The sequence below is a fragment of the Onychomys torridus genome, chromosome 6 (genome assembly GCF_903995425.1).
Source record: "Onychomys torridus chromosome 6, mOncTor1.1, whole genome shotgun sequence".
In the NCBI taxonomy this organism is placed as follows: domain Eukaryota; kingdom Metazoa; phylum Chordata; class Mammalia; order Rodentia; family Cricetidae; genus Onychomys; species Onychomys torridus.
In genome coordinates this window covers 127,059,600-127,085,902 of record NC_050448.1, presented here as the reverse complement: position 1 = coordinate 127,085,902, position 26,303 = coordinate 127,059,600, and the positions used below count along the sequence as shown (strand labels likewise).

The 26,303-nt window shown below is 37.2% G+C and overlaps 1 protein-coding gene across 1 annotated transcript in view; it reads right to left on the bottom strand.

Moving 5' to 3' along the window:
* The window catches only part of Adgrl4 (adhesion G protein-coupled receptor L4), a 106,077-nt gene that overhangs the window by 22,792 nt on the left and 56,982 nt on the right, over nt 1-26,303 (bottom strand). The window contains exons 3-12 of the mRNA XM_036190261.1: nt 24,840-24,989; nt 24,393-24,463; nt 22,860-23,039; nt 22,565-22,748; nt 21,241-21,357; nt 16,981-17,186; nt 9,220-9,396; nt 7,792-7,995; nt 5,116-5,336; nt 4,926-4,992 (exon numbers count right to left, since the gene is read on the bottom strand). Of these exons, the coding sequence (XP_036046154.1) occupies nt 4,926-4,992; nt 5,116-5,336; nt 7,792-7,995; nt 9,220-9,396; nt 16,981-17,186; nt 21,241-21,357; nt 22,565-22,748; nt 22,860-23,039; nt 24,393-24,463; nt 24,840-24,989 (1,577 nt within the window). The remainder of the gene's footprint in view (nt 1-4,925; nt 4,993-5,115; nt 5,337-7,791; nt 7,996-9,219; nt 9,397-16,980; nt 17,187-21,240; nt 21,358-22,564; nt 22,749-22,859; nt 23,040-24,392; nt 24,464-24,839; nt 24,990-26,303) is intronic.

Sequence of the window (26,303 nt, the reverse complement as noted above, 5' to 3'; positions counted from 1 at the left end):
TTTGTTTGGCTTTTTAACACAAAAGGCAAAACTAGGAGAGTTATAACATAAGATTTTCTTCTTAATACTTAGGAATTTTCCTTTTTTAATTGCTAAAGAATGGATACTTTATAAAGTGTGATGTTTATTATTGCATTGCTGAGTTATTTCAGCAATATTTATCTTTCAGGTTTCTAAGACACAGAGCCATCAACTACCCAAAGAAAGACCACATGGCCCTTCTTGTGGCCTCATGTGTTACTAGGTTTTTATTAGCAAATCAATTAAAATTTAAAAATGATTCCTAAGGACTCATTAGGCACTTCTAGGGTTGCCCAAAAATATACACAGAAAGTTACCATATGCAATAATGAAGTGTTAAAGGTCGACAGAGGATTAGAATCCAAACTTCATGGGGGAACACTAAGAAATATAACAGCTTCAGGTCTGTGAGGTGTCCTGTGAGTCTCTGCACTAGTTAATACTTCTTGGAAGAAGAATTTCCCAGAAGATAACAAGACTATTGAAGGAAAAGACTCCCAAATTTTTTTCAAGCGAGTGTCCTGACAATGATAAAGGCCGTGGTGTGAAGAGATATGGTAAGATAAGGCTGAAAACAGGAGGAGAGAAGTGTATTCCCAAGAACTCCATCAGTACTCCCTGGTTGTGGCTTGTCTAGGCAAGGAGAACTGTTAGCATTAAGGCCAAGGCCATAGGCAATCAATTTACCTTGGCTCATACTATCCAAAAATGAGATCTAATGCAGGAAAAGAGATCAGAGGTAATCACAAAAGAGTCAAAAAATGAAAGTGTGGCTTAAATAAAGGCAAGAAATAGTTTCACGCCCTACTTATGGAGCTGAAGCTTAAGTCACTTACCATTTTCAAATCTTATTTTTAAATGCTCCAAATGGGATAGGTAAATTATAGGCTAGCAAAGGACACAGAGTATTAAGTACTAACCATGTGTATCAGAGTAGTGTGTAGTATCTTGTAAAGCTTATTATTAATACTAGAAATTTAGTGGGGGATAGAAAAGGTCTGATTGTTAAGGTGGAGAACCAGATAAGTTTATTTACTCAGTAACTAGTTAGTTTAGTTTGTTAGTTAGAAATGACAGTCTAGAGCAAGGTGACACTGTGAGAAAGGTAATTCTTGAATACTTGGCAGAAAAAGCCTATGGTGGTGCCTGGCTTCAAGGATATTTGTTGCTCTGCTCTTTCCTCATTTTCAGGAAGAAGCCCACAAGCTGAAAGGGCTGCTGGACAGCACCTCGAGTTCACATTTAAACCCTGTCTTGTTTCACATAAATGCAAAACCTGCTCTTGCTGCCTCTACAAGCCCTGTCCTCCATCCTGGTTGGGGCTGTTGAGGGGTTGTGACAGCCTCCTGATCTCTCTGAGCCCACTGGTGCCATTGTGCAGTCCTCTGCTGTGTGTTTTGCCTGCTTTCTCTTTGGAGCTACCACATGCAGGGGAGTCACTGCCACATTGTCACAGCTCTGCTAGTGCTGCGTCTCTCTTCTACTGTCTAGGAGGGATGTTGTTACATGGTTCAGCAGGTTTTCCTTCCACAGCATTCCCAGTGATTTTCCAATGAATATGTGTTCACTGTCCCCAAATGACAAAGGATAAAATCTGAATATCTGAACTCCACACTAAGGAAATCTCTACTCTGTGTGCTCACATGCTTTAACTCCCTGCAGAGGACTAGGGAGGCTTCATAACTGGATTCTATGTGTTTCTTGTCCAGGTCCAATGACTCCCCATTCGAAGCAGAGTGATCTGCTCACCTACTGGTAGGGAAAACTTTATGACATCACCTTAGTTTTGTCCTTTGTTTCTTTACTTACTTATTGTTTTTGGTTTACATGATCATCTCCATGTAGATTTTATACATAGGCATTTTAGTACCCTGTTTCTACACTGGTCCTATTTAATCAACAGAGAGAAGCAACCATATTTTCATTCAACACTTTCTCTTAGGTGTTTGCAGCATCAATTTGCCTGGGGAGCCTGTGACCCTTTCTCTTGTTTCTCTTTTCCTCTTGTCTTTTCCTTCTCTCCTTTCCCCCCTTCCTTCCTTCCTTCCTTCCTTGCTTGCTTGCTTCCTTCCTTCCCTTCTTTCTTCCTTCCTTCCTTCTTCTTTCTTTTCTTTTTTTAGTGTTTTATTTTGAAACAGGGCCTTCCTTTTTAGCCCAGACTGGTCTGAAGTTGCTGCATAGCTGAGGATGACTGTGGAGCCCTGGTATTCTTGCATTAGGGTCTCAAATTCTAAGATTCAAGTTATGCACCAGTATGCCTACACATATTTCTCTGTAGAAAAACAAGGTATTTTTTGTGTTCCTTCTTTCATTTTTAAGAACATGGCATGATAACTCTTTTCCTTCTGCTCTGTTAGATACTTTAGGAAGCGTGAAGCCTGCAGGAAACCCTGATCAGAAGTGGGTGATGGTCTTTGTGCTCACATGTGGCCTCCAACCAGGAGACACATTTCAGTGAGCTCATAAAAGTGTGTTCACCATGTCCTGCTGTTCTTGGGTGATCGCTGCCTTTCCTTAACACTGGCAGCAAAAACAAAACAGGTCTAGAAACGTTGCCCACTATTGTGGCCAAGGCCACCTAACTGTGACCTATCTGTGTTGAGACATCACTCTAATGTCTCTTTAGAAAAAAATATGTGGAGACTCAGTCCAAGAAAAAAAATGAGTGGCACATAGTTTATCTGACTTTATCATTGAACAAGGAACTCGTCTGTGGCAAGAGGAAACAGTTCAATTGATAGCATGTTATGCCATTGCACCACGAGATATGCAAGTGTGGCTGCAGAATCAGGATGACTAGAATTAACTAATTCACTTTGATATAGTAATGAATAGTTTGGGTATTTCATAAGATACAATAAGTAGAATGTTATGTTATAGAGACAGCTGAGGCCTCTCACCTGTTTCTTAAGGAACCCCACCTTCTGGTTAACCTGGGAAAGATTAGCAAGATAAAACTGCACAGAGATGAACTGACTTGCTCATTCCAAAGTAGAACATTGTGATGGAGTTACCTTACAATTTTGGAAAGTTTTTAGGATTCAGTTTTAGATAGTCCATCCAGAGTCTGAGTAATTCACTCTGAGGTATATATCTTCATGTATATGCAACTTTAAAACATGATTTCATAGAAAAATACTACCCCATATTGCTTTAGAGAAACATGGTCCCATTTCTTCCTGTTCTCAGCATAATTCCTAGATTTCCATGTTCATCTAAGCATGAAGAATTATTGTTCGCCAAACGTTCACTTGCTTTGATGAGAAGAAATCAGTAGAACAGAACACATAAAATGTTTTCACATGAAATACTCATGTAAAACCCACCAGTGAATATAGTGATATTTTATTTGTATTGAAATGTGGTTTTATTTATATGTTAATAAAGTTGCCTTGAGGTCAGAGCAAGCCAGAGCAGAAGCTGAGCTGTAGTGGGGCACGCCTTTAATCCCAGCACTTGGGAGGCAGAGCTAGGTAGATCTCTGTGTGTTCAAGGACACAGCCAGTATGGCAGACACACGCCTTTAATCTCAATAGCAACCATAGAAGACCTGGAGGTCTGTACAAACAGGCAGTGACAAGGAGGTCATGTGGCTGGGTTTACAACCAATGAGAAAACAGAACAGAAAATCTATAAAAAAGATAGGACACACAGAGGTAGCTCTCTGGCGGAGAGGAAGAACAGCAGAAGCAGAGAAGGGTAAGGTTTTCCGCTCTTGCTCTGACCTCGTGGTTTTTAACTCTGCAATTGGTTCTGTGTTTCTTATTTAACAAGCCGGTTACATCTACAAGTAAAGCTGTATGAACTGGACACCATTTGATCGGTACTATAATATGGACTATAATACTGGAGCTATAATAAATTATATTAGCTCAAATAATTGCAGTAGATATCTAGCCAGTAGTTTAATAAACATTTGTCTGATTAATTCTGAGAATAATAAACAGTTATCTGTGGTCATCAGGAAGCATAATTTTTAAAATATACTTGATTTTACCCACATCACTAGAACAAAAGCTTGATGAGAATTCTCTGCTTTACATATGAAGTTATTTCTATTTAACAGTCCCCTCACAACCATAAAAGATTTAAAAAAAAACAGAAAAAGGAAAAAGGATACTAGTTTATGGCCAAATCATATGGGACAAAGTTGTCCAAAATATTGTCACAGTTTTTGTTCTGACAACACGTTCCATTCTTGCATCTCGTCAGGCCTCTCTGACTCATTGACAGACTGTTATATTCAGAATGGCCGCTGCAAACTTTCAGCACTCAGAAATGCTCCGGAGACATATAAAAATGTCTTTATTTAGAATGGACCATATAATACCTGCCAAATTTGTAGGGTTGAAACCACTTTCAGAAAGAATTAAAAAGCCTTCTTCCTTGTTGAAATAGGACTATCAGTAGTTGACTTGTCTGCTTGTGAGAAATAGTGGGTTCTTGTCTCTGATGTTGCAATTTAGTTTAAAATCACTTTGTGATGACAGGGTATATAAAGACGACAAAACACTAAAGATGACAGTCTAATTTTCAAAGATGACCGATCATCGATAAAAGATTAAATAACGTAAACATTTGAAGTGCCAGATTATCAGGTGGTTGGCACACTTTCAGTGTTTCAGATGCAGAGACTCTACTGAGAAGACAGAATCATACATCTGTCATCCTTATTTTATACTATGCAAAGACCTATCCTTCCCCAAGAAAGTAAATGAATGGTAATTGCTTTTCACTTATAAGTTATGTATTTTTCTTCATCTTAGTTCAATATGTTAAATGGTACCAAATGATAGACACAAATGTTCATAATAAGTTTTTACAAAGCAGAATGTCTAGTTTGGGAAATTTCTTCTCAACCATAGCTAACCCCTAAGTTTTAAAAGCAGTTTTTATATACATACAAGAATGATTAGACATGCTGGTCCTATGAAGCTCCAAATGAAGTTGTTTTCAGTGCTCAGCCAACATCTGAAAAGTGAGAGATAAAAATCAGTAAATACATTGCCTAGACTATAGTAAAACAGCATTCTCAAATATATGCAGACTATTCAGTAGTGTCTTTCAAATGCTCACAAAGTCCGTTTTACTTACACTTTGGTGGTGCCATAATACTTGTATCCTAAGGATGCTGAGAATCCAACAACTACAGCTGGGCTGAGATAGCCAAAGATATAAAAGTTCTTGTGCAAAAACCCTTTGTTGTAGATGATTCCCACAACAATGAGATACAGGTGTATGCCTTCAATGCACATCCAGGCAAAGGCAGCTAAGAAGAAGTAGTGAAGCAGGCCAGCAGTAATAGAGCAGACCAACTACAATGCAAAAGAAGGAAGAAACAATAAGTAACGTTTTCCTTAAAATTATATCATCCCTCAACTTTCTTTATGAATGATGTCACTTTATATCATGACTGATCACACTAAAATACTCATGTCTCAAAAGTTTTATTTTTAATATGTGCTACTTTGTAGTTGATTTAAAAGAACTACACTCCATCCATGAAAGTTTAAAGGACCCTGCGATAAAATTGCACTATTGTCTAGTCCAGAGATTTGTCATAAATTGGGGACTCTTCAGACCTAAACTATTTGTTTCTTAGTGGCTGTATGATGGTTTAAACTGACTGCTGTCTGGACATAATTCTCCATTCCATTTTGATAAAGTCCAAAGAATGTAAGTTATTGTTAAACCATACAAAACAAAGGAAGCATCTTGATTAAGTGCCAAAACTTCAAATGTACAAATAGCACATTTTACGAAAATACCCATTGTAGAATTGCTTCTAGTTGTAAGATTTCTACATACATTTGAGATATGTTTTAGTTAAGTATTTTTTCACGAGAACTTACTTATTACTTAGAACTGGAATTAGATTTAAATTTACTTTTAAAAGAATACATTTGGGATATGTTTTAGTTAAACATTTTTCATGAGTATTTACTTATTACTTAGAACTAGAATTAGATTTAAATTTACTTTTAGAAGAATGTGTGTGCTTGTGTATCTACTTGTCTGTCTGTGTACTATATGCAAGTGGTATCCTTGGAGGTCAGAAGAAAGTGTTAGATTCCTGGAGACTAGACTTAACAGATGGTTTGAGTCACCAGATGTGGGTACGGGGAAGTAAACTATGGTCTTTGGCAAGAGCAGTAAGACCTTTTAAGAACCGAGCCATCTCTCCAGCCCCTGTAGTTAGGTTTATCAAAACTAATAGAAAAGGTAGCTAGCCACACCTTGATTAGTAAGTTTAGGAAATAATATTTTAGTGAATTTTAGTAATTTAATTTAATTTAGTGATTACTAAAATTAATAGTATCTATTACTGGAGAGGCCACACAACATACATACTTATTTCCCTACTTAAAACAACATAGGCAGTGGAGAAATGGCTAGGTGGTTATGAACATTGGCTCTTGCAGAAGACAAGGTATGGTTGCCAGCACCCATGATGGCATACAACCATCTGTAACTATAATTCTAAGGGATCCAATGGCCTTTTATGAACTCCTTGGGCTCCAGGCATGCAAGTGGTACATATACATACATGCAGGTAAAACACTTATAAAATAAATAAACATAAAAAAGTTAAAAAATAGTATAATTCAAGAATAAGGAGATTACATGTCAAAATATGTTGGAGACATTTGTATAAAGTTGGGAATCAGAAAGATTTCTTGAAGTTGAAATTTGGAAGTCACTTAGGAATTTGGTGTTGAGATAGAGCTTTAAAATGGGTAGATATGATAGGGAAGAGTTGACAAAAATACTCTATGTAATAGTTGTAGAGCAAAGATAAAGGAAAGGGGGAAGAGGAAATACAAACTGGAGGGCTGAGGGGTGCATACGATCTAGAGGTGTCATGAATCCTGTGGCACAACAGAGTAAAATTTGTGTAAACTAATTAAAATGGATGTTCCATGGTACCTAATTCAGAAGTAAAATTTAATGACTAGCTACTAGCTTCAGTCCTGGGAAGATTTCTTGGAGGAACAGAAAGGCACAGGCACTTTCTTGGTCTGCGGTCCCAAGAATCCACTTCTTGAATCAGTGCATAGAAGGTGTTAAGGGTCCTAGCTGTGCTATTGTGTCAACTTCAGTGTTGCTCACATCCTAACCTAGGGCTGCTGTCAGCCATTGGGTTACAGACATCACAGATGCCTAGAGACCAAGGATAAGTCTTGTGATCAGTAAAGGATTTCTCAAAGGACTCCATGGCAATCATGATGAACTGTCTTAAAAGTGCATTGTTCTTCCTTTTTTCTTCACTTAGGGTCAGACCTTGTCTGCTCCCTCTTTCAGCCTGCAATCCTAATTTTCTCTCATGAACACAACCTTTAGTAAATGTGTTATATGTCTAACGCCATTATAGGGCTTCTGTGTAAATACAGATTAATGAATTATGAAACTCTTTGGTGAAGCCCATGTCACTCCACCTGTTTTGTGCTTACTCTTAATCCTAAAACCAACTTCATTTCAATTTCTCTTTAGTCCTTGCTTAATGCCCATGCAAAACCAGGTATTTCTTTGTTACAAAATTTTGATTTTCCCAATAATTCACATAATGAAGGATTTTTTTTTGGTCTAATGAATTTGACGAGTATGTCTTTTAGATATGTTAACATTATAAAAACCTAGAAGAGATAACTTAATTATCTAACATGTCTGACTCACTAAGACCTTTATTATAGTTTGTGTTTAAGTAATTTGTTCAGTGAGAAAATACTAGGGAAAATAAGAATTAAGCACAGTGGTGGGAGGATTGCCTACCTTATTTGTATTGATATTGATCCCAACAAGAAAAACAAGTTCTGCAAGAAAAAGGCTGCAACAGAGGTTCTTGTGAATTGTGGTCCTGGTGCTTTGGATTTCACTGAAGAACCAGAAGGTGAAAATACATATGGCGAGGCAAATCAGTGAGATAATTATTCCGAGCTGAGTGATCCTTGTCAGGATATTATAATCTTTAATTCCCTAAGGGCAAATAATAACAGCTTTGTTAAGAGGAAGACTTAATGACTTATCAAAAGGGCTACAATTCCTAATGAACTTCTCAGGGAAGCATTAATCAAAATGTTCATAAAATGTAAAAATAAAAATGTACATTTGGATGAGAAAAACTTGTACTTGGTGCCCAGAGAACTCTGATATAAATCATGTAGCAGGCTAACAGTACTATAATTAGTGGTTTTTTTCTCTAAGCATAGTATATATTAGTACATGCCTGAATAATGTTATCACCATCAGTTGCATGATGTTGGAAAGGTAATTCATCACTGTAATGGGAAAATGGTTAATTAAAGCAGACTTATCAGTGGTAAGGCCAAGGCTTATGTCTATGAGGTGATTCATCTAGAACACATGAAACAAAGGTAAAAGAGAAAAGGGATATGTGGAAGACCAAAATAGTGTAGTTGAGATGGAAACAGAGATGAGTTGTTTATTTTTTACATAAAGAATAAAAGCTTTTCCCCTTAATACACTGGAAAAATACCACTGTTATGATTGATATTACTTTTAACAAATGTATGCGATACTTAATAAATTTCATGGATTCTAAGTATTAATGGAAGCAAATCAATGAGAATGATGAAGAAACTCACAATCAACAACCTGATGAAGAATACAACACAGAGATACAGAGAAAGAAATTATATAATAACAATAATGCAGTCTAAGGAAATGCTGAGGAAAAATATGAATTACAAGGATGCTTATCTTACATTTTTATGTTTGAAAATCTTTGTGGTTTTATGTTCTTAAAGATATATGGGGTAAAAAAGTGCCACATTTTATCAAGCATCAAAATGGCCCCATTACAAAGGAAAAGGTCTCTAGATATCATGACACTAAAATGGATGGACAGAAACATCATGTAAGTTACAGGGCCATGGAAAGATGCCAGCTTTAACATGCAACCTGATAGACGCTATGGGCTAGACAAGCCCTTGATAGGAAATAAACTAAAAATTATTATGCATATTGTGCATATCTTAGAAGGGAAGAAAAGAAAAAAAGACAAAACTAAACCTAAACAAAATAAAAGCCCAGGCTTTTCAATTACAGTAAGCATACACTTGGTCCCCAATAAAATATAAAAGTATCATTCTTTTGATGACACCAGGTAAGAAGAAAGAGAATGAGGAAGATGAAGGGTGGTGGGCAGTTTTGGGAACACAAAGCACAAACTTGGCTTACAATGGAGGTACTAGAAGACATCAAAATTGCAAAGTGTGTCAGGTGACTACAGCGGCATGAGGTGTGGGTGTCATTTGAGTACGTCAGTTCACAGCCCTCAGATGACCAGCTGCCGTTGTTCATGGCATTGGTTGAATAGTTCCAAAAGGCACAGTATGTCCTGTACTTATCTGAGACCTGAAAAACAGACACTCAACTCATGAGACTATACAACACAACTGCTTTGGTTTTATTTAAAACATTGCTGGTAGGAAAGCACAATGCTTAGCATGTGAACATAGGACCAATGATGACAAGTCACATCTGTTCTTTTATAGTGGATTTGACATTTATATTGCAGCAACGCTACATTGTTTTTCAGTTTTGTAGAGTTGTGATAATTTTTATTAAGTGAAATCATGTATATTTCAATCAGAAAGAGCATTACAGGTATTAATATCTCTCTTTATTCAGCAAATGTTTATTTATTATTATTATTATTATTATTATTATTATTATGATTATTATGTGTTTTAATTTTATACATCAGCCATGAGTTCCCCTGTCCTCCCCACTCCCGCCCCCAGCCCCACCTCCCCCACAGCCCCTCCCCTTTATTCCCATCTCCTCCAGGACCAAGACACCACTGGGGATTCATTTAAACCTGGTGGATTCAGTACAGGCAGGTCCAGTCCCCTCCTTCCAGGCTGAGCATGTGTCCCTGTGTAAGCCCAAGGTTCCAAACAGCCAGCTCATGCACTAAGGACAGGTCCTGGTCCCACAGCCTGGGTGACTCCCAAACAGTTCAAGCTATTCAACTGTCTCACTTATCCAGAGGGCCTGATCCAGCTAGGGGCTCCACAGCCATTGGTTCATAATTCATGTGCTTCCATTCCTTTGGCTATTTGTCCCTGTGCTTTTTGCAATCTTGGATTCAACAATTCACGCTCTTACAGTCCCTCGCCTTTCTGGACAGTTGGACTCCTGGAGCTCCACCTGGGGCCTGGCTGAGGATCTCTGCATCCACTTCCATCATTTATTGGATGAGAGTTCTAGCACGACCATTAGGGTGTTTGGCCATCTGATCACCAGACTAGGTCAGATCAGGTTTTATCTTGACCATTGCCAGCAGTCTACAGAGGATGTATCATTGTGGATTTCTGGGGACCTCTCGAGCACTCTGCCTATCCCTGTTCTCATGTGGTCTTAATTTATCATGGTCTGTTATTCCTTGTTATCCCTTTCTGTTCTTGATCCAGCTGGGATCTCCTGCTCCCCTAAGCTTTCTTTCCCTCAAATCTTGCCCTTCATTACTTCCACTGTCGTCCAGGTTGTTCATGTAGATGTTATCCATTTGTCTGTCATTGGGTGATCATTGGGTCTTTCCTAGGGTCCCATTTTCTAGGTAGCCTCCCTAGAGTTGTGTAGCAGTCTAGTCATCTTTGTTTTACACCTAGTATCCTCTTATGAGTGAGTACATACCATGGTTGTCCTTCTGAGTCTGGGTTACCTCACTCAGGATGATTTTTTTCTAGATCCATCCATTTGCCTGCAAACCTCATGATATCATTGTTTTTCTTTGCTGAGTAGTACTCCATTGTGTATATGTACCATATTTTCTTTATCCATTCTTCAGTTGAAGGGCATCTAGGTTGTTTCCAGGTTCTGGCTATTACAAACAAAGCTGATATGAAGATAGCTGAGCAAATGCCCTTGTGGTATGATTGAGCATTCCTTGGGTATATGCCCAAGAGTGCTACAGCTGGGTCTTGGGGGAAATGGATTCCCAATTTTCTAAGGAAGCACCATATTGATTTCCAAAGTGGCTGTACAAGCTTGCATTCCCACCAGCAGTGGAGGATAGTTCCTCTTGCTCCACATCCTCTCCAGCATAAGCTGTCTTCTGTGTTTTTGATTTTAGCCACTCTGACAGGTGTAAAGTTGCATCACAGAGTCATTTTGATTTGCATTTCCTGGATAATTAGGGATGTTGAGCAATTCCTTAAATGTCTTTCAGCCATTTAAACTTCCTCTGTGGAGAATTCTCTGTTTAGTTCAAATAGCCCATTTCTTAATTGGACTGTTGGGCATTTTGATGTCTAATTTCTTGAGTTCTTTATGTATTTGTGATATCAGCCCTCTATCAGATGTGGGGGCGGTGAAGACCATTTCCCATTCTGTAGGCTGTCGCTTTGTCTTGTGGACCGTGTCCTTTGCTCTACAAAAGCTTCTCAGTTTCAGCAGGTCCCATTGATTGATTGTTTCTCTCAGTGTCTGTGCTACTGGTGTTATATTTAGAAAGTGATCTCTGGTGCCAATGCATTCAAGAGTACTTCCTACTTTCTCTACAATCAGGTTCAGAGTAGCTGGATTTATGTTGAGGTCTTTGATCCACTTGGATTTAAGTTTTGTGCATGGTGACAGATATGGATCTATTTGCAGCCTTCTACACATTGACATCCAGTTATGCCAGCACCATTTGCTGAAGATGCTTTCTTTTTTCCATTGTATATTTTTGCCTTCTTTGTCAAAAATTATATGTTCATAGGTGTGCGGGTTAATGTCAGGGTCTTCAATTCGATTCCATTGGTCCACATGTTGGTTTTTATGCCAGTACCAAGCTGTTTTTATTACAGTAGCTCTATAGTAGAGCTTGAGGTCAGGGATTGTGATGCCTCCAGAGGTTGTCTTATTGTACAGGATTCTTTTGGCTATCCTGGGTTTTTTGTTTTTCCATATGAAGTTGAGTATTATTCTTTCCAGATCTGTGAAGAATTGTGTTGGTAATTTGATGGGAATTGCATTGAAACTGTAGATTGCTTTTGGTAAGATCGCCATTTTTACTATGTTAATCCTGCCTATCCATGAGCATGGGAGATCTTTCCATTTTCTGAAATCTTCAATTTCTTTTTTCAGGGACTTAAAGTTCTTGTCATATAGGTCCTTCACATGCTTAGTTAGAGTAACCCCAAGGTATTTTATATCATTTGTGGCTATTGTAAAGGGTGATGTATCTCTGATTTTATTCTCAGCCTGTTTGTCTATTGTATATAGGAGGGCTACTGATTTTTTTGAGTTGATCTTGTATCCTGCAATGTTTCTGAAGGCTTTTATTAGCGGTATCAGTTCCTTGGTTGAATTTTTGGGGTCACTCATGTATACTAACATGTCATCTACAAATAGGGAGAGCTTGACTCCTTCCTTTCCAATTTGTATCCCCTTAATCTCTTTGTGTTGTCTTATATCTCTGGCTAGAACTTCAAGTACTGTATTGAATAAGTATGAGGAGAGGGGACAGCCTTGCCTTGTTCCTGATTTTAGTGGTATTGCTTTGAGTTTCTCTCCATTTAATTTGATGTTGGCTGTTGGTTTGCTGTAGATTGCCTTTATTATGTTTAGGTATGTTCCCTGTATTCCTGATTGCTCCAAGACCTTTATCATGAAGGGGTGTTGGATTTTGTCAAATGCCTTTTCTGCATCTAGTGAGATGATCATGTGGTTTTTTTCTTTGAGTTTGTTTATATGGTGTATTACATTGACGGACTTTCATATGTTGAACCACCCTTGCATCCCTGAGATGAAGCGTACTTGATCATGGTGGATAATTGTTTTGATGTGTTCTTGGAGTCTGTTTGCCAGAATTTTATTGAGTATTTTTGCATCAATGTTCATGAGGGAGATCGGTCTGTAGTTCTCTTTCTTTGTTGCATCTTTGTTTGGTTTAGGAATCAGGGTAATTGTAGCCTCATAGAAGGAGTTTGGTAATATATGTTCTGCTTCTATTGTGTGGAACAATTTAAAGAGTATTGGTATTAAGTCTTCTTTGAAGATCTGGTAGAATTCTGTGGTGAAACCATCAGGTTCAGGGCTTTTTTTGGTTGGGAGACTTTTAATGACTGATTCTATTTCCTTAGGGGTTATTGGACTATTTAAATGGTTTATCTGGTCTTGATTTAACTTAGGTATGTGGTACCTATCCACAAAAGTATCCATTTACTTTAGATTTTCCAGTTTTTTGGAGTAGAGGTTTTTGAAGTATGAACTGATGATTCTCTGGATTTCCTCATTGTCTGTTGTTGTCCCCCTTTTCATTTCTGATTTTGTTAATTTGGATGCTCTCTCTCTGTCTTTTGGTTAGTTTGGATAAGGGCTTGTCTATCTTGTTGATCTTCTCAAAGATCCAACTCTTTGTTTCATTAATCCTTTGTTTTGTTCTCTTTATTTCTATTTTATTGATTTCAGCTCTCAATTTGATAATTTCCTGGCATCTGTTCCTCCTGGGAGACTTTGCTTCTTTCTGTTCAAGGGCTTTCAGGTGTGCTGTCAAGTCACTAGTGTGAGATTTCTACAGCTTCTTTATGTGGGAATTCAGTGCTATGAATTTCCCTCTTAGCACTGCTTTCATAGTATCCCATAAGTTTGGGTATGTGGTGTATTCATTTTCATTGATCTCTAGGAAGTCTTTAATTTCTTTCTTTATTTCTTCCTTAACCCATTGGTGATTCAGTTGAGCATTATTTAGTTTCCATGAGATTGTAGGATTTCTGTAGTTTTTACTGTTGTTGAAATCTAACTTTAAACCATGGTGGTCTGATAGAACACAGGAGATTATTCCAATTGTTTTGTATCTGTTGAGATTTGCTTTGTGGCCAAGTATATGGTCGATTTTAGAGAAGGTTCCATGGGGTGCTGAGAAGAAGGTATATTCTTTTTTGTTTGGGTGGAATGTTCTGTAGATATCGATTAAGTCCATTTGAGCCATAACATCAGTTAAGTCCAGTATGTCTCTGTTAAGTTTCAATTTGGCCAATCTGTCCAGAGGTGAAAGTGGGGTGTTGAAGTCTCCCACTATTAATGTGTGGGGTTTTATATGTGATTTAAGCTTTAGTAATGTTTCTTTTACATATGTGGGTACCCTTGTGTTTGGGGCATAAATGTTCAGAATTGAGACTTCATCTTGGTGGATCTTTCCTGCGATGAGTATGTAATGTCCTTCATCATCTCTTTTGATTGATTTTAGTTTGAAGTCTATTTTACTGGATATTATGATGGCTACACCAGCTTGCTTCTTAAGACCATTTGATTGGAAAGTCTTTTCCCAGCCTTTTATTCTTAGGAGGTGTCTGTCTTTGAATTTGAGGTGTGTTTCTTGTATGCAGCAGAAAGATGGGTCTTGCTTTCGTCTCCATTCTGTTAGTCTTTGTCTTTTTATAGGTGAATTAAGTCCATTGATATTAAGGGATATTAATGACCAGTGATTGTTTGTTCCTGTTATTATTTTTATTTTTTGGTGGTAGTGTGTGTGTACTTCTCTTCTTTGGGGTTTACTGCTGTGGTGTTATCTATTGCCTGTGTTTTCATGGGTGTATCTGCCTTCCTAAGGTTGGAATTTTCATTCTGGTGCTTTCTGTAGGGCTGGGTTTGTGGATAAGTATTGTTTAAATCTGGTTTTGTCTTGGAAGGTCTTGTTCACTCCATCTATGATGATTGAAAGTTTTGCTGGGTATATTAGTCTAGGCTGGCATCCATGGTCTCTTAGTGTCTGCATTATATCTGTCCAGGTCCTTCTGGCTTTTAAAGTCTCCATTGAGAAATCAGGTGTTATTCTGATGGGTTTGCCTTTATAAGTCACTTGGCCTTTTTCCTTTGCTGCCCTTAATATTCTTTCTTTATTCTGTACGTTTAGTTGTTTATTATGTGCTGAGGGGACTTTTTTGGGGGGTCTAGTCTATTTGGTGTTCTATAGGCTTCTTGTATCTTCATAGGCATTTCCTTCTTTAAGTTGGGAATGTTTTCTTCTATGATCTTGTTAAATATATTTTCTGTGCCTTTGCACTGGTATTCTTCTCCTCCTCTATCCCTATCATTCGTAGGTTTGGTCTTTTCATGGCGTCCCAAATTTCTTGGACATTTTGGGTCATGACTTTGTTGGTTTTAGTGTTTTATTTGACTGATGGATCTATTTCTTCTAACATATCTTCAACACCAGAGATCCTCTCTTCCATCTCTTGCATTCTGTTGGTTATACTTGCCTCTGAAGTTCTGTTTGTTTACTCAGATTTTCTATTTCCAGCATTCCTTCTGCTAGTGTCTTCTTCATTTTTTCTATTTCCCTCTTCAGGTCTTGGACTGTCTCCCTTGCTTTTTCATGATTTTCTTTCAAGTACTTATTGTTTTTTTCTGCTTTATTTGTCCTTTCCTCTAGTTTTTATAGCGTTCTTCCCATTTTTTGTTTGTCTGTTCCTCTACTTTATTTTTGATTTCTTCTATATAAGGCTCTAGCCTCTTCATGATGTTACTTATAAGGTTGTTTTCCTCTTCTTCTTCTATTCCATGATGTTCAGTTCTAGCTGTTGGAGAAGGGCTAGGTTCTGGTGATGCTGTATTGCTCTTTATTTTGTTGTATGTACTTCTGCCTTGACGTCTGCCCATCTCCTCTTGGGTTCGTTCTTGGTCTTATCAGTGTACTTGGGCCAGAGAGAGCTGACAGATTTAGGGAGCCTCTCTCTGGTCCAGATGGAAGCTCTGGGCCAGATGGGAGCGCTGGTCCAGATGAGAGTGCTGGCCGGATAGGAGCTGGGCGGCTGGACTCTGAGTCTTGGGAAGTACCTGTGGTCTCCTTATTTTGTCCAGATGGGAGCTCCTCTTGTCCAGATTGGAGTTCCTCTAGTCTCTGGTCCAGATCGGAGTTCCAGAGTAGGATAGAAGCTGTTGACTGGTCTCTGATTCTCAGGAAGTGGCTGGGGTCTCTGGCAGATGGGTGTGGGGGCAGTGTGTGGAGACTGCAGGGTCTGCCTGCAGTCTTGGAAAAGGGGAGCCTTCCCGTAGGGCCCGCTGATTCCCAGGATGGCCTTTGTCCAGAGGTGGGACCCAGGGGCAGTTGCCTCTGTGGCTTAACCCCAGGCTCTCACCTCTGGTCCAGATGGGAGTTATGAGGCAGACAGGAGCTGGGGGTTGGTCTCTCAAATGTTTATTTTTTAATGATTCATTTATTTTTATTTTATGTGCATTGTTGTTTCACCTGCATGTATGTCTGTGTGAAGGTATTGGGTCCTCTGGAACTGGAGTTACAGGCAGTTGTGAGCTGCCATGTAATTTCTGGGAATTGAACCTGATTACTTAGGGACAGCTGAGCCATCTCTCCAGCCTGCAAATGCTTATTTTTATCAAACAATTGTCAATTATACACTAAAAAGATAATATTGGCCTAAACAATGTGTGTTGATCTTACATTCTACTTGTAAATAAAACAATCATGAAATGAGAAAAGCAAAGGAGAGTGTGTGTGAGTGAGTGACCATGCCACAGCACCCACCTATTGTCATGTGCATGTGGTTCTGAAGGATTAATTCAGGTTGTCAGGCTTTGCTCACTGAACCATTTCACAAGCTCTTAAATAACATCTTTACATCCTTAAAGATATGGGCTTAGAAATTGCCAAAATTAATAATATACTTAAAATAAAACTAGGAGCTAGCTTAATTTTAGGACATTAAACATATGACTTATTGTCATTTACAAGAAACTTTGGAAAAATGCAAAATATTTTATAGAACATCTAGTTGAGAGTTGGTGTTGGAGTTCATTGGCAGACATAGAACAGAATGACTTAGGTTCTAATCCTATCACTGAAAATGAAGAATCAAAACTATAGTACCTTTTTGATTGATTTCCACTATACTTTCTCTCTAAAATTTACATATAATTTAAGCAATGCCACCGGAACATATTCCAGTTCACTGAATACATAACAATTGTAACTAACACTAGACAACAACTTACCTTTACATGACTTAGTGTAAATGTAATTTTTTCAAGTTCATACAGTGTGGGTGGATTTGAGCTAATTGAGGCAGAAATCACTGAAGAAATGACTTTTTCCTTTTTTTCAGGATTATCATTATTCTGAAGGTCCAGTAAGAAGTCATCAGATGGGGAAAGCAAGGAGCCAATGCTCTTATAGCACAGGAATGCAACAGCAACACTGCCTGTCAATCACATAAGTGTAGTGAGTGGACACATAAACTGAAAGAGTATTGAAGTTCTTAAGCACACAAACTGAGCAGACAAAAGTTAGACTCCACAGAAACCATGAGAACTCAATTGGAATGTGAGTACAATATCTCATACATGTCATCATATTACATTTGTGTCTTATATTCTTTTCCTTTGTGAACTATTTTGGCATCACCTTTTCACAAACTTTGGTATTCCTGGATAAACTGAGAGCCTGGTCCTGACAGAGAACCAGATTTTGAGATATTTTCACCCCTAAAGAAACGAGCTTTAATTCATGTGCAGATGAATTGGACAACAGAGGATTGAGAACTGATTAAGCTGTGACATGCCACTGAGGCCAGCCTTGGAATCACTGTATTGCTCCCTCCTAATACTAAAAACATTCAGTTCTGTGGAGTCAGACGATCCGTGTTCTACCTTAGTGCTGTTGAAGTGCAGTATCAGAGTACAACCCATTGCTGCAGAATGACAAATATAAATATTGATATTATATACAGAAAGTACCGTGGTAACAAAACTGGGCTCCTCCAAACCACGCTGAAAAGTAGCATTCCTTCCATATAATCATGTAAGGTAGAACTTCCAAATTACATTCTTGTTCACTTTAATTGATACAATACCTTATCTAACCTAAATACATCACATTATCTTTCCTTGACCTGCTAGCTAGCTTGAAAAACATCTATCCATAAAACATATAGATATTAGTCTATGTGGTGATTAAACTTGCTGGTCAACACCTGTGGAAGAGAGAACCTCAATTGAAGAAATGCTGCAATTAGATTGACCCGTGAACATGTCTCTGAGGAATTTTCTTGAATGCCAATTAATGCAGATGGGCCAACCCATGGTGGGCAGTGCTGTCACCGGTACAGTATGTCTGGGCTGTGTGAGGAAGACAGTCTAGGAGCAGCCAATAGTTCCTCTACAGTTTCTGCTTAGTTCTGCCACCAGGTCCTCCCTTGGCTTCTCTTCATGGTGGACTGTGACCTGGAAGTCAAATAAACTCTTCCCTTGCCCCAGTTTCTTTTGGCCAGTGTTATAGAATCCTAACTATAACAGTCTGATGTATTTGGGCTAGTGATATCAAGACTCTTAGAAATGATGCTAATGTTTTCTGTGGATTGGCCAGAGCTTGGAGGAAGAACTGTAACTTCAGGAAGCATGAAGTCCACTTGGAGGGATGGTTACTTCTTAGGAGTCTTAGTAAGAAGTGGTCCCAATTCAAATGAAAAGTTGGTTTAATAAAAGTATCTTTAAATTATTTGATTAATTACTGGTATCTAAAATGATACTTTTTAAGCATCAAATTGTGATTTTTGGATAAGGGGTGCCATAGAAATCCCCCAAATTCCCATAGTATTTCCTTAATGGACATTCTTTCAGAATTTTTCCCTTTCCAGTTCTGATGATTTCTTGCTAATTTTATGACTAGTTGACCTTTGAGCTTCCTTACAAGATGTTGGTTTGAGTGTGATCTGTTACCTAGTCAGTTGTTTTTGAATTCTTGGTCTCTAGCTGGTAGGGATATCTTGAAGGCTAGAGAGCTTTTAGTAGATACTGTCTGCCTTGGAAGAGGGAGCTCACTAGGCCTAAAGCTTTGAAGATTGCTCTTATTTCCAGTTCCATCCTGCCTTCTCTACTTCTTGGGATTATGAAATTATCCAACCCTCCACTTCCCTCTGCCATGAACTCCTCCATGCCTTCCCCACCATGGTGGACAGACTTAGCATAGACTCTCCCAAATTGTGAGCCAAATAAATCTTTCCTCTTGGAAGTTTCCCTACCAGATATTCTGTAACTAACACAAAAAGTCTGTACTTTCTACTAAAAAATAAGGCTTTCTCACCAACAAAAGAGATTGTAGATATAGACTATTTGATAAGACTACATCATTTCATACTGAATTCCATCGGCTCTCTCTCTCTCTTTTTTTTTTTTTTTTTTTTTGCTTATGATGTCTATTTTTTTTCTGTCCTGTTAGCATTAGCATATCTTTCTTCTAAGAATAAAAAATACCATTTCCTTCTATTTCTGGAACAAATGTGTATTTATTTAGTGCAAATGACTGTGTTAAAGTTCTGGAGACATCATTTTAAGATCTATCTATCTATCTATCTATCTATCTAGATATATGCATCTACACTTGTTAGTAGCTACTTTCACTTAGATTTGTTTGTTTTGTTTCTTTCTTTGTTTTCTGTTGGTATGCTACCAGTCAGTTTTTTGCCAGCAATGCAATAATGCTTTGCAACCGAGATTGCTGGAAAACCATCAGGGTGAAAAAAGTTAAGATTTCCCTGAATATTAAATTTCAAGAAGTAACTTCTCTTAGAGACTCTTGTTCCTAAAAGTGTTATGCTCCTTTTTTTTTTTTTTTTTGAGTATGCTAAATGATCTTCTCAGCAGGACATTCTTCAGTGGTCTGTTTGGGCATCTGATTATTGTTCCAATTTCACAACTACTTAAAAGAAAATATATAGAATTCCCTAGCAGAAGTCTATTATGCTTTTATTGTAAAGCCGCAGTCCAGAGCACTGAATCTTGTTTTGCCACCCCATCCCATCCCTCTCACATTCTAAATTCAGCTCACAAAATGATATAAAACCCATCTGTACCTCTTGATTCCCCTCTGCATTCCTATCAATGGCACCGTGTGTCTTTTCTAATGAATTTTACAAGAAAAATCTCATGCAGACATTGTTGGAAGGCGAGATAAGTTTGCACATTTGCCCTTTCCTTTAAGATTCAACCTTGAGGAAAAGACATTTTTCCATTCTGCCTTATTGAGATCTGGTATTATCATCTCTTTCAACTGTCCATTTATGTGTGCCATCATTAAGCATAACAAAGCTACCATACAATCAGTCAGTGTGGCTCTGAGATTTTAATTCTGTGACAATTTCAACATTTGTCACCATAATAGGTATTTTCAATGTGCTTTCCACAACTTCTAAACACTATTCAAATTGTCTTTGAAATTTCAACTGTTTATCAGGTTCTGTGGATATGTTCATAAATATTATATGTGTGCTTCATTGATTACAGTATGGCTTAGTAGCATACGAGCTAAGGGTTCAGTGGCAATACATCTTGGGTATTTGTTTTTAACTGTATGTTTCTCACTTTGATCAGAAAATAAATAATGGTGAGGACAAAGAATAGAGGGAAAAAACCTTCCTAAGCAGTGGAAAACAAAGTGAAATGAAGCAAAACTGGGAAAATATCAGGAGGCCAGCTTGTAAGATGATCATTAAAAAGAGATTCTAACTGTGTATAAAGCAGTTTCTATGTGTATTTACTGTACTTTTCATCTACATTTATGGTTATCCACACACTCTTTGAGAAAATGTTCCAGTTCATGTTTACCCTCGATACTATGCTTTTACCTATCAGAGAACAAGTATAGCAGGACTTATGCTATGATAGGGAGAGTTTTCTGTGCACATCACTCCAAGAGGAGATAAATATAAATTAAAACAGTAGCTACTTGCTTGGCTCCAGTTAGGTGACAAGGAAAAGCTTGTTGAATTGATTTCTTTATTAACTTCTTCCTTTCTAAGATTGCTCTAAACTATTTGCTGATAAACATGAAGACAAATCCATTAACTTTGCACCTTAATTCCATTATCTACAAAATGAGATTGTTAAATTAGTTAACAACTAAACTGCTTGCTACTAGAATTCTGTCTTAATTTTTTTAAGTTTTATTTGAATTAGAGTTTACTATACAAAAGCCAAGGGATGATGAATCCAAAGGAAAGCTGAAGTCTACACAATAACTGAGCACTTTAAAAAGCATATCCTTTCATGTAATCACACATTTGTTTTCGTGATGGAGAATCAAGATATTATTGGCTAAAATTTTTCTCAGATGGTCTTGCCAAAATGAATCTCAAATATAAACATCAATATTCTGTATATGAACTTAAAGTATTTCCATAGGAAATTATATGACATAGCCAAGTGCATATTAATATTTATTAGAAATACATGAATATGCATAAGATGCTAAAGTCCTACCAGTTGAGTCATGTGAAGTCTTTCTCTTTGGGAATATCTTTACATAGCCTCTGTCCACATTCATATGGGGATGAGCATGCTTCATGTGATTTGAATCAAAAACAAAAACCTTGAGAGCTGAAATAAGACAGTTGGAATAAGAAATATTCTAAAATTAGTTTAACCAATGTAATTTTTAAGTTTAGAGACAATTGCATCAAACACCATTTCATTTTGGCTTTTGGCAGTACAGTGCATAGCCTAAAAGCTGAAAACACTAGGAAATTTTGTTTTCTTTTACTTTTCACTCATGATTGCATTCATGATTTTATCTTTACTGAATCGAAATAAAAACCAAAATCTCTACACATGCAAAAGCATCTATGCACTATTACTAAAGCAATAAAGACTATAGTGTCTTATAAGTCTGTCTAATCCACAGTCTATAGGTTACATTCACTCAAGAAAGCTATGAATATGGCATCACATGAAATAGTAAATTTAGTTAAAACCTTAAGATTCTTTGAGATGGTTTCTGTAACTCAATTACTTGTTTCTCAAGTGTCAAAATGTTGGATGTGCCTGTTAGACTATCTGTAATGTAAAAATAACTTACTATCTAAAGATTGAGAGAATTAAAATTTTAAGTAATAATTCCCTTTCGGGTACATTAGCACTTCTTTTGTGCAGAATCATAGAAATATAGTGTGGCTACATTTTAATCTCATCATTTTCACTCTTAATTTGGGTGACTGGTGAATATCAATGAGATAGTCATTCTGTCAATATACTACTGCATGGCAGGATATTAGTCAGAGATGCAATACAGACACATGTAACAATTACTTAATTAAACATACTTAGTTTCTTCAGAATAATTTTATAACCATCCTCAACTTTATCTACAATTTTGTTTATTTTTCCCAGGAAACTGCATGAAGCAGGAAACTGCACCTCATTATTGTAGTGTCCTCATGTTACCACAAGGCTAAGCATTCCTAAAGAGAAATTTAAATGTCCTTAATTTCTGATGTAAATATTACAAGTTAAATTCAGGAGACCACTGAGTGTATGTGATAAGATAGTGATGTCTTCAGCAAACTTTCATGCTACATAGTTTATGAATAGAAAAAGAAAGGCAGTGTAAGACAGGAGGAACATCTATGTAGTCAATCTTTCTACTAACATGCTTCTTCATTTATATTGCTCTAGTAATATGAACCAACATTCATTTCTGCATTGAAAAAATTATGTACAATTTAGTAGTGTTTCAAGAACCACATCTTACTGTCATGTTTGGTAAACACTGCTGCTTTGAAGCAAACCATTTACCTTCATGCCTTACCCACATCAGTAGAATTCGTATCAAACTGAGTAGTCTTTTGGAAGTTCTGAGATATTCTTAAGGCGATATGCTCAACAGTGTGTATCAGTTTTGTGAGATGAAGTCGTCTATGATTTGTAGGTAATTGGTCCCAAACTTTAAGTGTATTCTTTTGAACAAAATTATTGATGGTTTTTATGAATTCCTATTTAAGGAAAAACATGTTTTTAAAAATATTGTTATATCACACTGAACAGAAATATAGGAAACAACTTAAAGATCAACTACACTATGGACTGAATATCAACATACTTACAGTAAGGGTTGAATTGAAACGATCATCCTTGGCTGAAGTGGTACTGTTCACATAGTCTAGTAGAGGGGATAATTCAGCAAGTACCTCTATGTATGTGACTATATCCATTGGTGAGAGTTCTCCCTCAGAATTTCTGTAAATTTCTTTTAGTAAAGCCATTTGCTCCTTTATGGGTTCAATCTGAGTAAAAAATGAGTTCAGAAAAAGAGAATCAGATTTCTGTTGGGGGATTTTAAGAAATAGATTTATGGGGTGGGGAATACGGTTCAGTGAGAAAAACACTTGGCATGTAAGTTTGAGGACCAACCTTTAGATATACAGACTCTGTGTAAAAATATTATGTATGGCAGCCCACCTGCAATCAGTGCTTTGGAAGTAGAGACAGAGGATCCCTGGGGCAAGGTGTCTAGATTGCCTGTGAGCTCTGGGAGGGAGAGAGGGAGGGAGGGAGAGAGGGAGAGGGAGGGAAGGAGGGAAGGAGAGAGAGGGAGGGAGGGAGGGAGGGAGGGAGGGAGGGAGAGAGAGAGAGAGAGAGAGAGAGAGAGAGAGAGAGAGAGATCCTATCTCAATAACTAAGATGAAAAGTGATTGGGGAGGTCACCCAACATCAGCTTCTGGCCATCACCTGCACATGGCAACCACATACATGAACACACGTACATGTATGTCCACCAGACACAAGTTCACATGCAATAAAATACAGAATAAGACATATTTCAAATTTACCCAGAGGTTGATTTTCTTGTGTTATCTGGATAATAAATTATCAGATTAGACTAAAATCATTACAAGTAGCAATGAAAACAGAATTTATTTAGAAAGGATTCACAAGCAACTAGGAATGCTTTGGTATACTTCAGAAACACACAGAACATATTTGTGTGGATAAATTAAAAAAATAACTTCCTTTTCTCTAGTATAGAATTATATACTAACCAGTGAGGCTATCTCAATATTTGAATTCATTAGTTTATATAAGTTTTGATATCTTAAGTCAGAAAGTTTGACTCAATAACCTGAATCAGATTGTTTTCCAGCAAAGCATTCCTCGTATGTGATGAAATGCAAAATGCCTTGGCTGAAGGTTCACTCCTCATAGTTGATTCACCCATTCAATCACATAGCAATTTTATGAATGTCCTACTTTATTTGCTCTTTGAAGTGTTCACTTTGAAGTACCAAATCTAGTTGCATTTAACTACATCTCTTTAGAATGTGGGACTGGGTTTGAGCCAATGTGTGTTTTTACCATTTTACTCAATAACTTACTTTCATGTTGAAAATAATTTTCCAATACACCAAATAATGAAATAACAACACAAATTAAACAGGGTAAAGTCTTCCACAGTGCTTTGAAAAGTTTCAAATTAGTCCTATGTGCAATGTAAATACTACTTACATGGTTGTATGCAAAGAGTTTCAGTTCTACATGAGGTTCAGCTGCTAATGTTTTCCAGTAGGGCCTTGGTAGCACTTCTAATGGAGAGCAAAATGTCAAAATACAATATACTTGAACGTAAAGTGTCTACTTACTCTTTTTAAGGTTTTGTTAACATTTGCAGCAATGCAGGCAAGCTCTAAGTGGCAATTTGAACTCACACTTTCTGTAGAAAAAGAAAACACATTCTATAGTGAGTCTGCAAAGCATTTTTTCCTAAGCTGATTGTGTTGACTTGAATAATTTTGTGCACTTAAACATTAAAGTGCATTCTTTAACATTTGAGATTTCATTTGAGTTCCAGAATATATAATGTATCATAGAAAATGGAAGAAAGTAGTTTAAGGAAGAGGGAATGAATGTGAACTACATTAAACACACTGCTGCTTCCGTCTCCCACTAGGTGAAACAATACACCTTTCTTAATTTATTTTGTCAACCTTAGTGAATCCTGGCACAAATCTTGGAAATGTAGCTCTTTGATACTTCACAAATGTGTGGTAAATATTTTATATAGTTTAAGATTGAAGGCTATAAATCACCTTGGCAGGAAGAGCCATCGTTAGGCGTGAACTGCGACTTCCCGGTGGAGGTCTGGTAGCCTTCCCTGCAGAAGCAGTTAAATCCTCCGTTCACATTTTCACATACAGCATGATCACCGCAGACAGCCGACTCACTGCACTCATCTATATCTGCAAATTTTTCAAAAAGTAATCTCTAAAATTACTGTTCTTTTACTTTCTTGTCTCCTGATAACAATATTACATATGGTTAGTGATTTCATATCAACTGATGCAAGAAAGCAGGGGAAATCCCATCATTTGGGAAAAGAAAACAAACTTGGGTGAATGTATTTCTTAACTCTAATTTGGCCAATCCATTCCGACAGAGTATTGAAAATGTTATTCATGGGCCACACTCTCAAATTGTTTTCTGAGTAGCATGATTCATCAGCAAAGTCAGTAAATCTATTCCCATCATCTAAGATGTAACAGTTAGTTCTAATTTAATAAAGACTCATTTTTCAAAGTGCACTTAAAATTATTTGTCTGCTAGTCTTAGGCTAAACTGATGATGATAACTCAGTTTAAAGTAATCTGGAGGATAAAGATGGACTCACTTTCTCTTTAAAGCCTCATTTCTGCATGCGATTTAACTGAAAACTAAGGTCCAGCACATTATGTTACTCAACTCTCTTAAGATTTATCACGATTGATTACTTTTGTTCATATTACATTTGGACCATGATTCTAATATGCAATCATCATAGTTGAGTATGGATGAAAAAATAAATTGCACAGAATTAAGTCTGAGGTTCTCTGTAGCTATATATTGACACTGTAATAAAGGTGCTGAGTTTTAAGGTTCACATCATTTATATTCTTAATTTAAAATTTTACACACTGCAGTGAAATGTGCCTTAAAGTTATAAATACAATTTAAATATGCTGCCAGGTTGGGGAATGATTCCAAGGAACTGAATAGTCTAGATCATTACCTTAAACTAATGCAAAGATTTTTGTGTGTGTGCTGAGCCCAGTTCTAGCATCTTAGAAACACTTTCTATTAGATTAATGAATGAACCTGAAATTTTAATTTACAATTTGATTATTAAAATAGCAAGATGGCACGTTACCATTTACCAGTATAAAAAGGAAGGGAGCTATTAAAGTCTAATTTAAAATGTCATCAGGCTGTTGTCTTAAATTCAGCTGTTCCCAGTTTTTCATTTAAAAATGCAGTGAAGGCACAAGAAACACGTGATTCAAGCAATGGAAAAGAAACTCAGCCCTTTGTAAGGTTCCTAATGAACTTTACATTAGCTAGAAAGGTGATGAAACTAGATGATAAAGGACATTATCAGAGTGAAAAGCTAGAAACCCCTGTGCTGATGAGGTCTACCTACCTATGATGTGTATTGCCTAAAAAGCTGGGTATACAGTCTATAAAGGAGCACCCTCATTGCTTATTTTGATTTGTATGTATGTTCAAAAACTATCATCCAA